The following is a 20,760-nucleotide window of genomic DNA, read 5'->3' as shown; positions in this document are numbered from 1 at the left end:
ATTCACAGGTGAGCTTCCTTAGGGCTATTTTACTGGGGAAGGAAGCTCAGTTATGGGCCTGATACACACATGGAGAGTGTGAGCAAAACACTCCTGAGACAAACAGGTATTGTGTGGATTTGGACCTGCTTATATGGTGACTCAACCTGCTCTAGGTCAGAGAGATAACCTGCTGTTTAGGTAGAGCCGGACAAGGCTTAGGTTTTCTTTGTTGTTTTGTTACTTTGCTGGCACAGTGTTTTATGCCGAAAACCCAAATAAAACACTGGACTTGTTTATCGTACTACCTGTCTGCATGGTGTCATGGTGAACCCCTTACAATATATATATGTCCAACTGCTCGTTAACACTTAATTTCTAATCAGCCAATCACATGGCGGCAACTCAGTGCATTTAGGCATGTAGACATGGTCAAGACAATCTCCTGCAGTTCAAACCGAGCATCAGTATGGGGAAGAAAGGTGATTTGAGTGCCTTTGAACAATGGCATGGTTGTTGGTGCCAGAAGGGCTGGTCTGAGTATTTCAGAAACTGCTGATCTACTGGGATTTTCACGCACAACCATCTCTAGGGTTTACAGAGAATGGTCCGAAAAAGAAAAAACATCCAGTGAGCGGCAGTTCTGTGGGCGGAAATGCGTTGTTGATGCCAGAGGTCAGAGGAGAATGGCCAGACTGGTTCGAGCTGATAGAAAGGCAACAGTGACTCAAATAGCCACCCATTACAACCAAGGTAGCCAGAAGAGCATCTCTGAACACACAGTACGTCGAACTTTGAGGCAGATGGGCTACAGCAGCAGAAGACCACACCGGGTGCCACTCCTTTCAGCTAAGAACAGGAAACTGAGGCTACAATTTGCACAAGCTCATCGAAATTGGACAATTGAAGATTGGAAAAACGTTGCCTGGTCTGATGAGTCTCGATTTCTGCTGCGACATTCGGATGGTAGGGTCAGAATTTGGCGTCAACAACATGAAAGCATGGATCCATCCTGCCTTGTATCAACGGTTCAGGCTGGTGGTGGTGGTGTCATGGTGTGGGGAATATTTTCTTGGCACTCTTTGGGCCCCTTGGTACCAATTGAGCATCGTTGCAACGCCAAAGCCTACCTGAGTATTGTTGCTGACCATGTCCATCCCTTTATGACCACAATGTACCCAACATCTGATGGCTACTTTCAGCAGGATAATGCGCCATGTCATAAAGCTGGAATCATCTCAGACTGGTTTCTTGAACATGACAATGAGTTCACTGTACTCCAATGGCCTCCACAGTCACCAGATCTCAATCCAATAGAGCATCTTTGGGATGTGGTAGAACGGGAGATTCGCATCATGGATGTGCAGCCGACAAATCTGCGGCAACTGTGTGATGCCATCATGTCAATATGGACCAAAATCTCTGAGGAATGCTTCCAGCACCTTGTTGAATCTATGCCACGAAGAATTGAGGCAGTTCTGAAGGCAAAAGGGGGTCCAACCCGTTACTAGTATGGTGTACCTAATAAAGTGGCCGGTGAGTGTGTGTGTGTGTATGTATATATATATATATATATATATATATATATATATATATATATTGTGTGTGTTTAGTACAGAGTTACCAGCGTTCATGTGTACTCTTTTAGCAGTTTGCTTATTATTACAGATGAGTGTACACTGTTCGGATCAGCCGATCCGAACAGCACGCACCCATAGAAATGAATGGAAGCACCTGTGATGCTGACTTTGCTGGTGGCCGGCCAGCGTCACAGGTGCTTCTATTCATTTCTATGGGTGCGTGCTGTTCGGATCGGCTGATCCGAACAGTGTTCACTCATCTCTACTTATTATTCTTCTCTATCCCCATTTGTTGTATATATTGTTTTGTGTGACATAGATCTTTGTGCTGTATAATACTTACTCAGTAAGCACTTTGTCAGTCAGCTACTTAATTGATCTGTTTTTTTACTATATATATACTGGTCTCTGTTGTTTGTCTGACACTTGTTTCTATTGTCTGTTTCATCTATTTATATATTTGTTTGTGTAATGATCTCTTATCATGTTTTAATAAATTTTGATATTGATCATTCTTATGTGTAGCTATTGATTGTGAGTGTCATTCCCAATTTTCCCCCTTTTTTTTCTTGTTTCTAGCAGAAGTTCTTGAAGAGAACAATATTACGGGTTATGGACTCTAGATTTGAAAGACACGTTGATCCAGGGTTTTTATACTGACTGCCAGATTGGAGTTGGGAAGGAATTTTTTCCCCTGAATGGGGCAATTGGCATGAGCCTCATGGGTTTTTTTGCCTTCCCTGGATTAACACTGTAGGGGATTGTAGGGTTATAGGTTGGACTTGATGGACTGATGTCTTCATCCAACCTCATCTACTTTGTATGTAACAATGCTAATCATGGAAGACATGAAAGGTCTTCTTTAAGGCATATCCTATGGTTATAGCCATAAATACTGAAATTTTTATCCCAAGAAGGAATACATCTAATCTAGATAACCCCTTTCCACTGCGGCCTTTTTTCATATCTGAGTTTCATTCTTGGGACATGCATTTTCACGGATACTTCATGGACATGAGTACATTTAGGGATCTATGACAATGGGGAAAAATAGGACATAGGAATAGCTCCATAGACTTTGTATCAGCATAGTTATTGTATTGAAAATGGTTATTGCATGGCTGTTTTTCATGTTTGCATGAATAGGGCCTATGTATGTTTTGAATTGAACATGAATAAGTTCCTCTGTTTTGAAATGGTTTTTGCTTGAAACTCAGAAATTAGCTCCTTTTAATCCTATAACCCTTTCCTGACATGGACTGTAATAGTATAGCGGATGTTGGGTTTTTAAATATGGCTGTCACCTACTGTATTATACAGCAGAGACCCAACACTAATACTCGCGATCAGTGCCCGTGTTGATCACAGGCATTAAGGCCCCTGGCGCCTCGGTCAGCTTTTTATCCAAGGCTGGCGATCCATTGACAACCGGTAGCATATTAAAGGCTCCTAGTCTTGTTTAGCATATGGTTCTATTGCAGGTTGCTTTATGCAGCCTGTAATAGAACTGCTGGTAATTTACAGTGCATTACGATGCATTAGCATCGCAATGCATTGCATTAACAATCAGGCCAGGCCCCATGGGGTCTAAAAATAAAAGTAAAATAAAAATGAAAAATTCTAATTTTCCTAGAACACATATAGAAGTGCATTAAAAAAGTTAAAGGGGTTGTCCCATCTCAAGGATCCTATCTATACTGCTAGCTTATGTGGATTTAAGACTTTTCCTAAATACATTGCTTCAGCAAAACTAGTTTATTTGGCTGCTGTCTGAGATTATTCACTTCATTGTTAACACTGTGTTTCCATAACCACGGACCTGGGGATGATCTTATCTCTCCACCCAGGACAAGTAACGTATCTACTCGCTCTCAGGAGGGAGGGAGAGCTGAGTGCTCTGAGCTGTTTATCTCCCTCTTCCAGTTATCAGTCGGCTAATTGAATTTTGCTGATAAGGGCTGAGACAGGGAGTCTGTTACTGCTGTATGTAAACACAGACCTAAAACTGAGTTTATTGCAAGCTGACTCTTGGTCCTGTAGCATGTAAGTTTGGGATTCTCATCACCTAACAAATCCAGCACTGCTACATCAGCTTCATATTGTGCATCTTCAAGTGATACTGTGCTAATTTATTTACAACCATCCCTCATTACTGACTGCAAACATGTACTGCTATGAAGAGAGCTAAGCAGAGCTGGCTTTGCCTGTGAGACGGCAAGTGAAACCCCGCCCACCAATTTACCGAAAAAAAACAGGAAGTGAACAGAGCACACAGCCTGTAAGTTGGTGAACAGGCGAGTTGGGAAAACCCCTTTAAACACATATACATTGGGTATCTGTATGTCCAAAAAAAAGGCCCATCTACAAACTTATAAAAAAAAAAATTCCCATGCGGTGAACATTGTTGTGGCAAAATTAATTAAGAGCTGAACTGATGTTTTTTCTGTTTCACGCCTCAAAAGATTTGAAAATTTCAAAGCACAATAACTGCCACCCAACTTAACCCACCATTCTCTGGTCCAGCTCTTCCCCTGAAAAACTGGGCAGCATCTAGAAAGAGGTAAGCTGCAGCACAGAACGAAGCCCAGGTTAAGATCCGAAACGCCCCATAAGCCTGTTTCGCCTAATTTGCATGGAATAGAACAGCAATTTTTCTCGAAAATAGAGCTGCAATGATGTATAATAAGGCATATTTGGAAATTCTGTAAGGAGAACTACAAGGTACTGGGATTACTTTATGATTTTCCTACTGGCAAACTCCTTTTTAAGATAGATTTATCAATTTTATATCAATTTTATCTAATATCTATGACCAACCTTAAAAATGTTTTCCTGTTATTTTAGAACCTTTCAGAATTTGCTGATATGTACTTTTATGAAATAAACAGCAAAATCAATTGACAACAAAAGTGATGTTCACTCTGATAATAGGAAAAAGAGAACAGTCTTGATGTTGTTAGTGTCAGATCGATGTTATATGAGCACATATTGATGATGTGATTTATTTTTCGTAAGATATATTGAATTCTTTGTTTCATGCAGATTGACATGGTTTGAATCACCATTTGTATTTTTCTGGCTCAAATATCCCATTTTTGTCTGTGATTTATTTTCATTGCATTGAACCATAGTATTGTTAGATGTTACACTACAAATGTAACATGTTTCAGGAATCTATGAAACATTAAAAGGGAAGTATTACATTTTTTTTATTAAAAGCAGCCGCCATCTTGCCGAAGCCTCTCGTTTGCTCTATTAACTGCATTTAGTGATATGCTTGTACAGCCTAGTCATAACCATAAGCAGCAATAGACTTGAGCTGACTCATTAGAGGGGTTATCCAGCTTCCAAATATTATCTGCAGATACATCCACAGCAGTGCTAGATACTCACTGTTCCCTTGTGCACCATTTTCTTGGCTTTATTTTACTTGAGACCCCTTGTATCACTGTTATTTACATGCAGTGAATCTGTGAAAATAAAACAACAATTTTTCCTATGATACATCTCCCTGCTCTCACTTTCTGTGTTTGCTGCTCACAGGGAGATTGAGTTTGCAAACACCTCAGATGTGGGAGTAATTTATTACCTGTGATTTCATTGGAGGGAATATATATATATATATATATATATATATATATATATATATATATATATATATTGGGAGGGCCTGATATTTTTATTGATGCTATTTTGGAGAACATAGTACTTTTCACCTTTTATAATGTTGTTTTTATTTTGATGTCCAACAAGCAAAATAATGTTACAGTTTTGCTCAGGTTATTATGGATGCGGCAATAGTCAATAGCAAACGGTGTTATTCACTTTCCCTTGCCTCCCTGCAAGACCTTTTGGGGCCTTCTGAATTATGTCATGGTCACGCTGCATCATGACGCTGGAGTGGCCCATGTGATGTCAAGATGCTGAAGCCCAGGTGAGTAGCACGTTTTTTTTTATTTTCACTCCCCTCTGAAGAGAACCCAGAGTGTTATAGTAGTTTGTGGTTGGTGAATCCAAATAATAATAATAATTTTGGTTTAACCAAGCTGGGAATTGTTGGAAAATTTGTAATGAGAACTGTCTTAGTCATCCTCTGTATTTGGAATTTTCATTTCATAAGTCTAGGAGGCCACGCTGGGAAATTATACAAGAGTGGATATACTAATGTGCAATATTGTACTGTGTTGAGGGCTACAGTGAAAAATTATACTGTGTGGGCTTTATACTGTATGAAGGAGCCAGTATGGGACATTATACTGTATTTGGCCTCTATGGAACACTAAACTGCATGGAGTATATGGAATGTTCTACTGTGTCAACGGGCCACTATAGGGCATTATATTGTGTGCAAGGGCCACTATGGAACTTTATACTGTGGGGGTTACTATGAGACATTGTACTGTGTTGGAGGGGCCAATATGGGACATTATACTGTGTATTGGGCTAATAAATTATACTGTGGGGGTACTGAGTGTGGGGGCACTAAGGGGCCGTTTCATAACTTTTGACAAAGGCTCCAAACAAAGCCCTATTTTGCTGTGCTGACCTATCCAATACAGTGCTCAACTAATACTTCCATAAACACTAATGCTGTATAGTACCTAAGAAATACCAAAGAGAAATCATACGCTAGAGTGTTTGGAGGCAGGGGTAGAACAGGACATGACTGAGCTCATTCTTCTGGGGAAGGGCAGCAATTTTGGGGACCTGAAGGCACTGTTTGGCACATCAGCAGGAACAGATTCTTAGGTAGGTTAGTTCAGAATAGAGTCCAATATGCAGCCCCTGGGTGGCCAAAAACCACATAGACATGCATGGTTTTCAAATTGATTATTACTATTGATCAATAGGTTTATCCACATGCCCATTATCAACAGTCAATCACTTTGAAAGGCTCTGGACTTGCATATCTGTGTGGTTTTTAAATGCCCCACAGCTGTGTCTCTTCTGAGTTGCCCTTACTACATGGTGTAGTACCTCACTGTGCTGTACAGCTCTGCGCGAGTGCATTGGGTGCAGTTTTGGTTTTACCACATATTGCCAAAGGACTTTAGGTACAGGAGAAAACACAACAATTTGAAGTACAAAAAAGATATTTATGTGAGAATTTACCCCAAACTGAGAAAGCCAATGACATTGAGCAATAAAGGTCTGACAGACTCCAGATGCAGCAAGTTGGCTGCTTTCCAGCAAGGCCTTGTAATGACCATTCTTTTCTCCGCTCCTCTTTGCCTAGTTGTAGTGAGGGCTCAGATGCACCAGACACTTCTCATTTCACTATCCACTAGGCCACATGAATAAAAGCCAAGAGGAAAGGTAGCTACTGTGAGGCGGTTTGGGCCTCATGGCAACTGCTAGCCTGGCTCAGCTATTTCCTCAGTTTGACAACTACCGTTTCTAACAGAGACTTAGTATGTTTGTCCACGTACCGTGATCGGCCTCCTCTTATTGCTTGCCATTGGTCAAGTGTTTTTTATTTTGTTTTTTAAATTCTGGTTAAAGAGGACCTTTCACCATTTTTCCCAAAGGCAGTTCTATATACTGCCGGAAATCTGACAGTGCGCTGAGTTCAGCGCACTGTCGGCTTTCCCGATCTGTGCTCAGTGTGAAGAGCTTACGGTCCGGTACCGTAGCTCTTCTTTGGTCAGAAGGGCGTTTCTCACCATTAGCCAGAAACGTCCTTCTGCCTTGCGGCGCCTATCGCGCTGTGCTGTGGAGCAGGGAGGAACGCCCCCTCCCTCTCCTGATAATACTCGTCTATGGACGAGCTGTGTGAGCAGAGGGAGGGGGTGTTCCTCCCCGCTCCACTGCACAGCGCGATAGGCGCCGCGAGGCAAAAGGACGTTCCTGGTTAATGGTCAGAAACGCCCTTCTGACCATAGAAGAGCTACGGTACCGGACCGTAAGCTCTTCACACCGGGCACAGATCGGGAAAGCCGACAGTGCGCTGAACTCAGCGCACTGTCAGCTTTCCGGCAGTATATAGAACTGCCTTTGGGAAAAATGGTGAAAGGTCCTTTTTAAAGCATGAATCATGCTTCATGGAAATAGCAGATTAATAGGCCATCTCTCCTTTGATGTGATAACATGGTCGGGTCCTGAGCACCACCTGGAAATGGGGAGAAATATATAGGAGGACATTTGTGAAAGAAATACCTAAAATCACGGGTGTCATGAGAGGCTGCATTCACACTGAGTAACGCTGGCTTTTTTTTTTGCTTATTTTTGCACATAGCGCCGTGTTAGCGCCGCGCTATTTTGCGGTGGCGTTGACCGGCGCAAACGCGGCGTATACGCGGCGTTAACGCGGCGCTATGTGCAAAAATAAGCACAAAAAACGCTAGCGTTACTCAGTGTGAATGCAGCCAAAAATAGTAAAGAATTACTGAAACCTAGAATAGAGACTAGTCATAGAGAGGAGATCATGAAAAGGAGCAGGTGAAATGTAGTCAATCCACCATAATGGTTTTGAACTGATTGAAGTGGAACTAAATCTAGTCCCACCGTGCCGTGACTTAGTTTTGTGTGTAGTGATTTTTTTTTTTTATTCTCCTCATCATGTCACCTACTTAATTTAAATGGTGTCTAATTAAAGCCCACCACAATACGTGGTATGTGAGTATTGATTTCTGTAGTTTTCCTCTCCAGATTTTCTCGCCTTTCCGTGCACATTTCTTTGAAGTGACAATGCATCTAAATTGCCATAATATTTCATTTCATTCAGCAATGCAAGAATCTTACGTGTTCAAACCAAATTTACTTTATTGATTAGCTTAACATTCTCATTCACATTCAGCGGGTTTTGAGCCACAGTAGACTGAATGCTGTATTTATTCTTCGCAATGCCAAACCAATTTCAAATGTCACAAGCACTGTGAACTACTGTTTAATATCTAGCAGAGAACCTGTGCTTTAAAGGGGGTGTCCAGTTTCATACAAATGATATTGCTTGTATAATGAAAAGTTCTACAGTTTTCCAATATACTTTCTGTATCAATTCCTCATGGTTTTATAGATCTCTGCTTGCTGTCACTCATTCTGCTTATTTCCAGTAGATAAAAATCAGTCCACTGGCATGTAATATATGGTCTATGGTCGAGTGATGGACACACAGGTGCACAGCTTGTTACCAAGCAGATATCTGATGACTGTTCTGGGACAAGAACGAGCTCTGGGCAACTGAAAGTAAGTAAAAAGAATGACAGCAGAGATCTAGAAAACTGAGGAATTGATACAGAAAGTATATTGGAAAATTGCACAAATTTATACAAACATTAAAGGTGTTGTCCAGGATAAACTGATAATTAACCCCTAAACTAAACTCCCTCCCCCCACCTAACTTCTAACTTATATCAATTAAAAAAAAATCTATAATCACCCAGATCACTGATAATCCGGTGACATTCCATTTCATTGCTTCCAAAATGGAACGTCACCATCACTCTCCCCCCTCCTCTATACCCTTCAATACCTACGAAGCCTTCCTGTGCCCAAGGAGTGGCTCCTCACCCTCTTCCTGTCTTCGAGCAGTGGGGGAATAGGTTAACCGGGGAGGTTGAGAGGGGTTATTAGTGGGCAGGATCGCTAGTCAGTGAGGGTTTACTGACTGAACTAGCTAGAAGATAAATATAAAACTTTTATTAAATATATTTAAAAAGACAATATGTTTGTAAAAATGTATCCTTCACAAACACCAGCGGATCTTGTCTTAGGTCACATGCACAAATTATAGGAAGATCCCATATATTTGAGCCATTGCAAATAATGGAAAAAAGGAAGGACTAGCCAGAAAAATGAACATGGATATGAGGAAGAAACTTAGATGCAAATACCAGGAATATTCTTTCCCTCAGCACTATTAGTCTATCTCCCTCAACCATAGACATGTCAGATAAACAGGCAGCAAGGAAAAACAGTTGCGTTTCCCACTGGATATGTATAAAGCCCTACAGCACCCGTTTCTCCCGAGGATACTGGCCTAATGCCACACCAACGGGATCTGGCAGGTCCGTAGGAACTTAGTGGGAGTCACAAACCATGCTGCTGTTTGTCTTATGTTTGACATGAAACTGATTAACTGGCTGTGTGCCTGAAATGCTGCCCAACGCTGCGTTTCTTCTCAACAGAGAGTCATCAGGGGCCGATGGTTAGAATTATTACATGGGTAAGTATCATATCACACACAAAAGTGACCGCACTGATGTCGGCGGTAACGCGCCACAAAGATGATCCACCTTTAAAGGCCAGTCTCCTCCTCCTTTCCGATATCCGTACAATCAGTTTGCCCCAAGCATGTAGTGGTATCTACCAATCATAGGACCCACTATTGGCACACCTTCGCGCATGCGCAATGAAGAAAGACCGGGGTAAGATGCAAATCTCCCCATCAGAATACACATCATTGCGAATCTCAGCTTCTTTCGCAACTGTGTAAGCACATCATATGCGCATGCGTGTAGAGGGAACAGACTGCACAGTGTCTGAAATCATACTTCTACTTCAATACTCGCGCATGCGCACTGAAGAACTCGCAAATCCTATACTCTTATGCAAAGCACTCCGCTTCTCATTCAACATACTGGACGCGTAATTAGTTTGCATAACGGCAGTCATGCAGAGAGCCTACTCATGAATGGATCGATTCAAGAATTGAATGTAATTAACAAATGGCTGCTATAAAATGATTCAACCCCTGAACTACCATAGAGTGTAAATAATCTGTCATTAAACCATATAAAAATGGCAACCTTCTATAAATAATATGTTTATATACGTAATGACAAGTAATCAAAGGTGAGTATAAGGGATGTTGAGCTGTACATACAAACAGTAGTCCTTTCTGATATCCGTTATTGTAAGCATACAGCTCAACATCCCTTATACTCACCTTTGATTACTTGTCTCTCGTTGGCTCTCCGCCAACGAAACCAGTTTTTTAAAGTCGAACATGCAGTACTCTGTGTCCGGTTTTAAAAAAAACGGTTTCGCTGCGGAGAGCATAAAACGCTCACTACCGCTCACGACCGGACCCGGTCTGACAGCTTTCAGTCTTCTGCATGCAGAAGACTGAAAGCTCAGAACGGACTCCGGGCGCTAGTGTGAACCTAGCGTCAGGCCCCACATAGTGAAATGCATTTGTTTTTTTTCTGCAGCGTTTTTCATTGTGTTTATGCTGAGTTTTTTTGCTGTGCATTTTCTTTCTCAAACCTATAAGGAAGTGTGTGGATTAGCCAGAATCTCATTCACTTTGCAGGTACTGTAAACCGCAGCACTTTTTTTCTGCAGCGGCAAAAATTCTGTGTTTTTGCAACATGAGTCTTTAGCCATCCAACATTGCTGAAAAACTGCTTTTTGTTTTTTGTGGGGGTTTTTTTGTTTGTAGATTTTGCTGTAGTTTTTGTGAGGGAAACCCATGAGTGAATTTAGCAGAAGGGATAAGTATAAGTGCTTCTTAAATTTGTCCCATAACTCTTGGCTCAAAAATAGCATCTATTCTTCCACATGGGTTTCTCAGCCTTAGAGTTATGTGGGAAGAAGTAAAGCTTACGAGTGATTTCCTTGCAATGGATGAACTTTATTCACTATATATATCCAGGTCCCCTGGAGCCCCAACAATTACCTTTGCAGATTGCAGTGGAGGAGGCTGGAGGTCTCTATCCTCTCCCTTCCCTGCTGGTGCTCCAACTCTTAGTCACATGATTTACTCCGCTATACTCTATGCTGTGGAGTAGAGTAGCGTCTGTGACATCCCAGTTATGTATTAGTAGTAATACTTATCCAGTTCACAGTATATGCTGCTAAGCTTTATTTCTTCATGCAAAATCCCTTTATTCCACCTTCTTAAATAAGGGGTAATAGCAATTGAAATATCTGGTAAGCTTTCTGATGCCCTAGCATTCTACTTGGTATTTGGAGTAGAAAAATGTAGTAAAATAAAGGTAACCTAAAAAGGGTTTGTGATAATTTGGTCAGGGGAATGTGTCAAGACTCTGAGGGACTGTTTTTAATACAACAACTTGGTAAGTGTTGCAAGACTCGTTTCCGGGTGACATTGAGGGACTTACACACTGCATAATGGACTACATTAATTTCTGTGTGGACAGCATGGCAGCAACTAGAAATGTGAGGTGTCTCTCCAATAACAAAACATGGATCAACTCTGAGATTAAAGCTCTTCTCAAGGAAAAAAAAGAGTCTTTAGATCTGGTGACAAAAATGGCCTGGGGGAGGTGCAAAAACAGTTGAGAAAGCTGATCAGAGAGGAGAAAGCCAACTACAGGCGGGAGATGGAACTACAGATGGGACAAGGAAGGGTCACCAAAGTGTGGAATAGCCTTAAGGCAACATCTGACCACAAGCAGAAGGCAGATCTCCAGATAGGAGGCAGGAAGTGGCTTAATGGGCATAATCTATTCTTGAACAGATTCGACTCCGCCCCAACTTTGCCTTCACCAGGATGTCAGTCAACCCCCTTCCTCCACCCCCCTTACACACCAAGATCCCACCCTCATCGACTTGCAGTCAATTGTCATCTGGCTATCTGATCCTCACTGAGTCTCAAGTGTGCAGAGAAATCAAGAGGATTAAAGCAGACAAGGCCAGAGGACCCGATGGGATAAACACAAGAGTTCTTAAAATGTGCGGAGACCAGCTGTGTGGTGTTATTACGCACATGTACAGTATCAGTCTAAAGCTGGGAGTGGTACCTCAACTGTGGAAAACATCTTGTGTGGTACCAGTTCCAAAGAAACAACTCGATGGACTTCAACGGCTACTGACCTGTAGTACTGACATCCCACCTGATGAAGGTCCTATAGAGACTGGTCCTGACACATCTACGCCCTCTAGTGTGTTCTGCTCTGTACCCCCTCCAGTTTTCCTATCAGTCGGGCACTGGGGTGGATGATGCCATCATTGAGGTGAGTGACAGAAGGACACTGTCCGTGGTGAGTTCCATGCAGGAGAATAAATCCCACCCCATGTATGAGACCTTGACAGCACTTGGTATCACTATAAGTGACCGACTGCTTTACCCCAAGTGTGTGAGAGAGCGCTATCGGAGGTCCTTCCTCCCAACCGCAGTCAGGCTACATAATCTACATCAGACCAAGCGAAGATCACTCTGCACAGAAAAATAAATGATCCTGAAGTCTTATTTCTTTCTTTTCTTCCTTAGCTGTTATGGATTCCTATTATTATTTTTATAAAGAAAAAAAAAAAACTTGAAAGTCTTCAGTAGTTGATACCTTTTTTAATGGCTAACTAATAATGATGTTAGATTACAAAGTTTCGATTATCTTATCCTATAAGAAATAGATTTTTTTGTATTTTAGGTTAAGGTTTCTACTTTGTTTATATTGTTTTTTTTAAAAAAAAGTGGCTGCTATATATTAGTAGATTATGAATTAAAGGAGTTCTTCTATTTGGAACATTTCTGGAGTGTCCTCAGGTTATCACATAAATATTACACTCACCGGCCACTTTATTAGGTACACCATGCTAGTAACGGGTTGGACCCCCTTTTGCCTTCAGAACTGCCTCAATTCTTCGTGGCATAGATTCAACAAGGTGCTGGAAGCATTCCTCAGAGATTTTGGTCCATATTGACATGATGGCATCACACAGTTGCCGCAGATTTGTCGGCTGCACATCCATGATGCGAATCTCCCGTTCCACCACATCCCAAAGATGCTCTATTGGATTGAGATCTGGTGACTGTGGAGGCCATTGGAGTACAGTGAACTCATTGTCATGTTCAAGAAACCAGTCTGAGATGATTCCAGCTTTATGACATGGCGCATTATCCTGCTGAAAGTAGCCATCAGATGTTGGGTACATTGTGGTCATAAAGGGATGGACATGGTCAGCAACAATACTCAGGTAGGCTTTGGCGTTGCAACGATGCTCAATTGGTACCAAGGGGCCCAAAGAGTGCCAAGAAAATATTCCCCACACCATGACACCACCACCACCAGCCTGAACAGTTGATACAAGGCAGGATGGATCCATGCTTTCATGTTGTTGACGCCAAATTCTGACCCTACCATCCGAATGTCGCAGCAGAAATCGAGACTCATCAGACCAGGCAACGTTTTTCCAATCTTCAATTGTCCAATTTCGATGAACTTGTGCAAATTGTAGCCTCAGTTTCCTGTTCTTAGCTGAAAGGAGTGGCACCCGGTGTGGTCTTCTGCTGCTGTAGCCCATCTGCCTCAAAGTTCGACGTACTGTGCATTCAGAGATGCTCTTCTGGCTACCTTGGTTGTAACGGGTGGCTATTTGAGTCACTGTTGCCTTTCTATCAGCTTGAACCAGTCTGGCCATTCTCCTCTGACCTCTGGCATCAACAACGCATTTCCGCCCACAGAACTGCCGCTCACTGGATGTTTTTTCTTTTTTGGACCATTCTCTGTAAACCCTAGAGATGGTTGTGCGTGAAAATCCCAGTAGATCAGCAGTTTCTGAAATACTCAGACCAGCCCTTCTGGCACCAACAACCATGCCACGTTCAAAGGCACTCAAATCACCTTTCTTCCCCATACTGATGCTCGGTTTGAACTGCCGGAGATTATCTTGACCATGTCTACATGCCTAAATGCACTGAGTTGCCGCCATGTGATTGGCTGATTAGAAATTAAGTGTTAACGAGCAGTTGGACAGGTGTACCTAATAAAGTGGCCGGTGAGTGTATATAGATGCACGACCCACATCTATTTCAAGAAGGCTTTCAGCTGCACTCAATAGAGGCTGTGCTGCACATACACACCCCTCTTCATTCATTTGCAGGGGATTTCCAAGATTTAGTCTCCCTGCTGCCTGCATTCACTTGTCACGAGGTGGGAGAGATCCTATAAATGTCCCACATCTATGGGACATTTGTGGTATATCTTGTGGGAAAGCCATAAATGTCCAAAATGGGAATATCCATTTAAAGCGGACCTTTCACCACCTCTAACAAGTCCAGTAGTTTACATAATTTAATTGCTATTGTTCCACTGGTTCCGGCACGTATCAATTTTATTTTTCTCTCGCCCACTATTCCTGAGCAATCAGTGTTGTTATTTTTGGTGTCTGATATGCTCTTTAGACTCTGTACTGTTAGAAGGACAGGCGCTTAACTCGCTGTGTCTATAATTTAGTGTGAACATGTTGAACCTGTCACCATGATAATATAGTCTAATCTGAAGCATGTTATTGAGCAGGAGGAGATCAACAGATTGACATAGCTTTGTGGGAAAAGATTTGGTATAACTTGTCATTTTATAATTTATCTCTTTGCTCATTCTATTCTTAGTTATTCATCTAGTCATAGTGAGTGATGGCTATCTTTGTATGCATAGTCATTCACGGAGAGTTGTCAGTTCACTAATAGGACTGCCACCATGAGTACCATGATGAGCGCTTCTAAGCAAAGAATGAGCAAAGAAATAAATGTCAAGTTAGGAGGGTAAATTATGCCTAAAAGTAAAATGTTAATTTTGGTCAAACTCATGGGCAATTCTCAATCGTAATTTCAGCATTCATGTTTTTGCACAAAGAAACTAGAATAGCTCAGTGAAGCGGAGATGTGGGGTCAGATATATTTTATTCAGGCTTTCTTGTCCTACCACCTAACTACTGACTTCAGTGAAGAAACTGTTGATCGTAGTTTGCAGGAGGAGCAGAGACTTATACTAGATATGAATCCAATGAGTCTTATTGGACTCTTCTCTGATGTTCCGGGTGCTTGCACAGTTCTTCAGGTCAGTGAAGCTGAGGACATACACTCTGCTTCACTGCACAAGTTCTGGGCACACTGAAGCTTAGATTCTCTAAAGAGACTCTGCTTCATTGTATTACAAGAATACATACGCAGATTAAAATGGGGAAAATGAAGTGACTGCTAGACAAATTTTTCTCTAGGATTAGTAGAGTTACAGTTCAATTTCAGTAGTTGCTCAAGTTGATCATACTAAAATAAAGGTAAGGCAATTACACTCAAACTTTCAAAAAAACAAACACTGTTTTAGCATATGAATCCAAAACATCAGACAAGCTTTGCATGTATTCTATTCCATACAAGTCATTAACAGTCAAATCAGGCATTAAGATAATTGGATTTAGCACAGCTATGCAAATATTTTTTTTTCTTTTTTTTTTTTTTTTTTAAACAATATTTTCTGGTTTCTTTAGGTTTCCCTGGGACTTTGCTTCATATTGATGTTTGGAAATTCCATGCTCTTGACGTCTTATTATGCATCTTCACTTGTAGTTATTTGTGTAAGTATTTTGTGTAAGTAGATTTTCATATACTGTATTAAAATGATATATGAAGTTTGTTCATGCTAACTGGAGCATTAACAATAGTGAGCCATACTAAAGAGCGTGACTGATTTCATTGTGCAACTTATTCATCAAGTCTAGAGATGAGCGAACACTAAAATGTCCGAGGTTCAAAATCCGATTCAAACAGCCGCACACTGTTCGAATGGATTTCGAGCCCCATTATATTCTATGGGGGGGAAATGCTTGTTTCAGGGGTGGCAAAATTCCATAAAATTACACTTACCAAGTCCACGAGTGACGGTCGGGCTGGATTCTCCTTGAAGTCTTCTCCCGGCGCAGTGCCCCCGCGGCTTCCGGCTGGAATTCACTCTGCCTAGGCATCGGGGCCTAGGCAGAGCCGACTGCGCATGCGTGGTCGGCTCTGCCCGGCCCGACGCCTGAGCAGAGCCGACTGCGCATGCGAGGGCATGCCCGCGCATGCGCAGTCGGCTCTGCCTAGGCCGGATGCCTAGGCAACGTGAATTCCAGCCGGAAGACGCCGCGGGGACGCTGCACGGAGTAGACTTCTAAAGGTAAGAGAAGAACCAGCGTTGATTGGCAGAATGTATAGCATTCTGCCAATCAACGCATCGAACCTTTAAACTTCGAACAGCTAGTAGTGTTTGATCGAGTACGAGTATTTCGAATACCGTAGTATTCGATCGAACACCTACTCGATCGAACACTACTCGCTCATCTCTAATCAAGTCTATTGATAAACGGGTCTAGCAGAAAAGGAGACACTCTTTTATTACAGAGGGAGATCCCAAGCATATAAGCAGGAGAGGTTATCCATTTAGGACATCCCCATTAGAGTAATATCTCAAAAGTGAAGACCTATAATCTTCTGAGAGTCAGGTGCTACACTACATCCCTATCTTTCAACATAAGAGTCACTGCACAGAACTAGGCAATAAATCATTTATCAGCCCCCTCCTATCTCCTTCCCTCTCCATAGAGATCTGTGTATGAAATAAATAAAGAGATAAGTCTTTTGTAAACTCACAATCTGTGAATGAAGAAGGAGGAGAGTTGTTGTTTATTAATTTGAAGCATTCTTATAGGTGGTTGGTCACGTCTACTATACTACTCTGTCTTAGAGAAAGGATACATTGGTGAGATGCTGAACTAAAGGCAAGATTTCGTGGCAGGGAAGCATAGTAGACCTGACAAATCCACTTTAAATGGACAGAAGTCAAAAATTGTAGCTATTTGGTTTATTAAATTAATGTGATTTATTTATACATTATTTCACAGGTTATTGCAAGGATGAAAGATTTCTTTAAGCTTGAACTGATGACGTTACTAGGTTGGGTATGTAATTTTCTATTGTGCCATTCATTATATTTGAGATTTTTAAAGAAAGATTTTAAAGGATTGTTTTACTTCCTTGTCTCAAAATGAGCCTTTGTGTTTTCACATGAGAAAACTGGTGTAAGTTATATATGAAATTTACTCCAGCCATTGAATAGGCAAGATGTACCAGAGTTATTAGGGCCACTTAAAAATTGAGGCAAATTTTGTGTGAGTGCGGAATGAATTGAGCCTGGCATTTCCAGAGTCAGTCTTAATAAATTCCCCCACTGTGTGCATTTCTGGAGGCGAGCACATAACCTCTTAGTAAACCTGTGCTTCTTTAAGCCTTTTGATCTTTAATAGGGTATTCCCATTTGGGGCATTTTCAAATTCCCATTGAAGCGAATGGAGCGCGCGGTGCATATGGGGGTTATGGAACCCACATATAACAGACGTTTATGGCATATTCTGGGAGAATATCCCTATTAGGGGAGATACTTAAGCATACTTGTATAATCAGTTTGTTTTATTTTCAAAAAATGCAGAGAATTAGTACTATAAGATTTCTGTAATTTTTGTGCTGAGGGCTTACACAACATACATACATTCAAAGAAGCACAAACATTTCTATACTGTGTTGTCCAGGTTCTCCGTAGCAGATCTATTTTTTTTTTTTACATTGGCTACAAACACCCAGAGGAGCAAAGTGGCCCCAGTTTGATATAGTAGATATCTTTGGGCTACGACACCTCAGAACAGGTCTTATCTAAATAGCTACAAGCCCTAGTCACCTGTCATTTCATTTCCACATTATTCTCGCACAGGACTGTTTGTGTGAAATGTGATTTCTGGACCATTGGATTCTAAATCATTGAACATTTATGGTAGTTTACTGTTTAAATATGAATATGAAAGGAGCCTTGGAAGCACGGCCCGTGTACCCGGTGGCTCATTATCACATGTCCATGGCATCCATGTGCAGCCCTTGCTTTTATTAAATGACATACCAATGGTAAGAATCTGTCCTCATCCAAAATTATTTCTCACATTTATAACAGGAAGGTAGAGAAAAGAGAGGCATAAAAAAAATTATTTATACAAATATTTAATTTCTTCATATTGGTAATAAAGATTGTAAAGATTTGATAAATTTGTAACCGTTACACAGTATTTGTGCTTTTCTGTGGATTTTCAGAAACACTCACAATAATATTGAACTTTCAATACAGTATTGGAGGCTCCATTCAGAGCTTTCATTGCAGATTCCATCACATTTTTTAAGAAAAAAATGTCAGCGTACAGTACTTTTTTCAGTAAAAAGACACACCAAGATGGAGCCCAATGAACCCCATTTAAAGTCAGTAAGCGCACTGGCAATTATGGTTTTCTACTCTGATCATAGAACAGAAGATCAGACATTACAAAACAGATGTGAACCTAGCATAATCCATGTAATGTATTCTAAATATTAATATGTATACTAATGTTGCATTCCACAGACTCAAACAATGCATTATAGTTGAAAGGCTCGGTACAAATTTTACATTTGGGCACAGAAGCTTAATGAATAAACCATGACTATTGTACAAGAGAATTATTGTAATATTTTTATGCCAAATTCCTGTTGTTATATTATAATAGTCATGCTGAAATATTATCTTGTAATTCTCTTGATGTTGACTACTTTTCAAAGAGACGTTGCAGGCAATGTTTCCCAAAACCCCATGTGTTTCCTTATAAATACTCTAGATTTCCAAACACGTTTTGCTTATATTTTATATTTTCAGATACTACAGGTGCTAGTTTGGATACTGGGGACGGTGGCATTGAAAGCACTGACATCAACAATACTTGGTGTTAGAGATGATGTAAGTATGCTGATACTTGGGATATTTTTTAAGCTCAAACTGTCACTAAATGTATTCTACCATCAGTCAGGCACATTTCATGTGGTTAGACAGTTAAGTGCAATATATTAGTCTGGTTTGTTTTGTGACACCCTTTTCTCTTAAATTTATAACATTCACAGTTTTTTGGTTTTTTTTAGATATCTTAATTGCCTTATTATTTCAAAATAAATTATAGCTGCTACAGCTCATGTGTGGTACCACACATGAAAAATCTTCTTGATTAAATGCCCTCACTCACATATACTATTAGAAGATAGAAAACAGTGCTGTGGCACTTACCAATAACAGTAAAATCTTCAACTTTATTCCATCAATAACACATAAAAACTTTCAGGGAGCGGGAAGCTTGTAGCACATCTCAGTTGCTGGATCTGGCTTCTAACCCCATCACTCCACTGAAACTGCCTTAGTCAAAGCTTGGGGGGATATCGTCACTCCATAGGGAGAGAACCACCATTTAGGTGTGTGGAGTCTTATTAAGCCATGAGCGCTCCACTGTGCAAAGGAACATGGGAAGAATATGCAAATCTGACTTCCATGATGTAATTAGGAAGCCAGTGCCTCAAGAATGCACACCAATAGAGGGCGCTCACTGAGAATGTGCAAGTCTATCTTCCATGATGTAATTAGGAAGACAGAGTCTCAGCAAAAAAAACCAATAGAGGGCGCTACCTTAAACATCATGCCGACCTTCTCAGAGGCCTTTGTTTGCAATGATGTTGGGATTATACCAGGTACAGTCTCTCAGCCAAGGACAGCTGTTTCGATGTGTTGTTCAAATCTTGTATTTAACCATTATAGCCAAAGCCAACCAACACTGCTCTGTTCTTCTAGACCTGTCCTCTTGCCTCTTTAACTCTATACCTCACCCAGTCGTACTTCTGCTGTCCACCATTCACCCTCTCTCTCTGCCCCACAATGCCAAGAAAAGAAAAAAGACAGCACAGAACGCTAATAGTGTAAGGCAAATTGAAATTAGAACAAGGTACTGCTGGTTGACCACTCACCTTTCCTGGTTGTGATAAGCTCACAACCACTCTTTAAGCATGTAGGAATCATTGCCAGATGGACATCAGGAAGCAGATGCTGGCCTCAAAAACATAGTGAAGGGTACACTTCAGGTTAATCCGATTGGATGCAAAAGATGATGCAGGAGAGCTCTGGTCGAAATAAATGGAGTCTTTATTCCAAAATGGTACAAACATAACACATTTAGGGACTTGCCCTTTCTCAGTACACAAACACACAAATGCGTTATGTGTGCATCATTTTGGAATAAAGATTCCGTTTATTTGGACAAGCGCTCTCCTGCCTCATCTTTTGCATTCACTCTGATCTGTGTCCCACAAGACTCTGTCCTAGGACCCCTACTTTTCTACATCTATACCTTGGGTGTAGCTCATAACATTTCATGTCCTTTAACATCACTGCTCATGACCCTCAAATAAATCTCTCTGGCCCAGACCTTACCGCTCTGCTATCCAGAGTTCCAGAGTATCTGTCAGCTGTAGCCTCCATCTTGTACATCCATGACCTAACACTCACTCTGGATAAACCAAAATTCATCAAGTTTTCCCCATCTCACTTAGCACCCCTACCTGACTTTAGCAGTCACAGTTAATTGTAAGTCCGATGCCCTGTCTTTCAAGTCATACATCCGAACTCTTACTATCTGTTGCTGTCCATACCTC

At 41.1% G+C, this 20,760-nt stretch overlaps 1 protein-coding gene across 1 annotated transcript in view; it reads left to right on the top strand.

Moving 5' to 3' along the window:
- DPY19L1 (dpy-19 like C-mannosyltransferase 1) overlaps nucleotides 1-20,760 on the top strand; it is a 139,051-nt gene that overhangs the window by 70,702 nt on the left and 47,589 nt on the right. Inside the window, exons 12-14 of the mRNA XM_075271215.1 lie at nucleotides 15,732-15,818; nucleotides 17,121-17,177; nucleotides 18,947-19,027. Of these exons, the coding sequence (XP_075127316.1) occupies nucleotides 15,732-15,818; nucleotides 17,121-17,177; nucleotides 18,947-19,027 (225 nt within the window). The remainder of the gene's footprint in view (nucleotides 1-15,731; nucleotides 15,819-17,120; nucleotides 17,178-18,946; nucleotides 19,028-20,760) is intronic.

The sequence above is a fragment of the Leptodactylus fuscus genome, chromosome 4 (genome assembly GCF_031893055.1).
Source record: "Leptodactylus fuscus isolate aLepFus1 chromosome 4, aLepFus1.hap2, whole genome shotgun sequence".
NCBI classification, from domain to species: domain Eukaryota; kingdom Metazoa; phylum Chordata; class Amphibia; order Anura; family Leptodactylidae; genus Leptodactylus; species Leptodactylus fuscus.
Note: the sequence above shows the minus strand (reverse complement) of the source record. Positions and strands in the feature narration are given on the sequence as shown.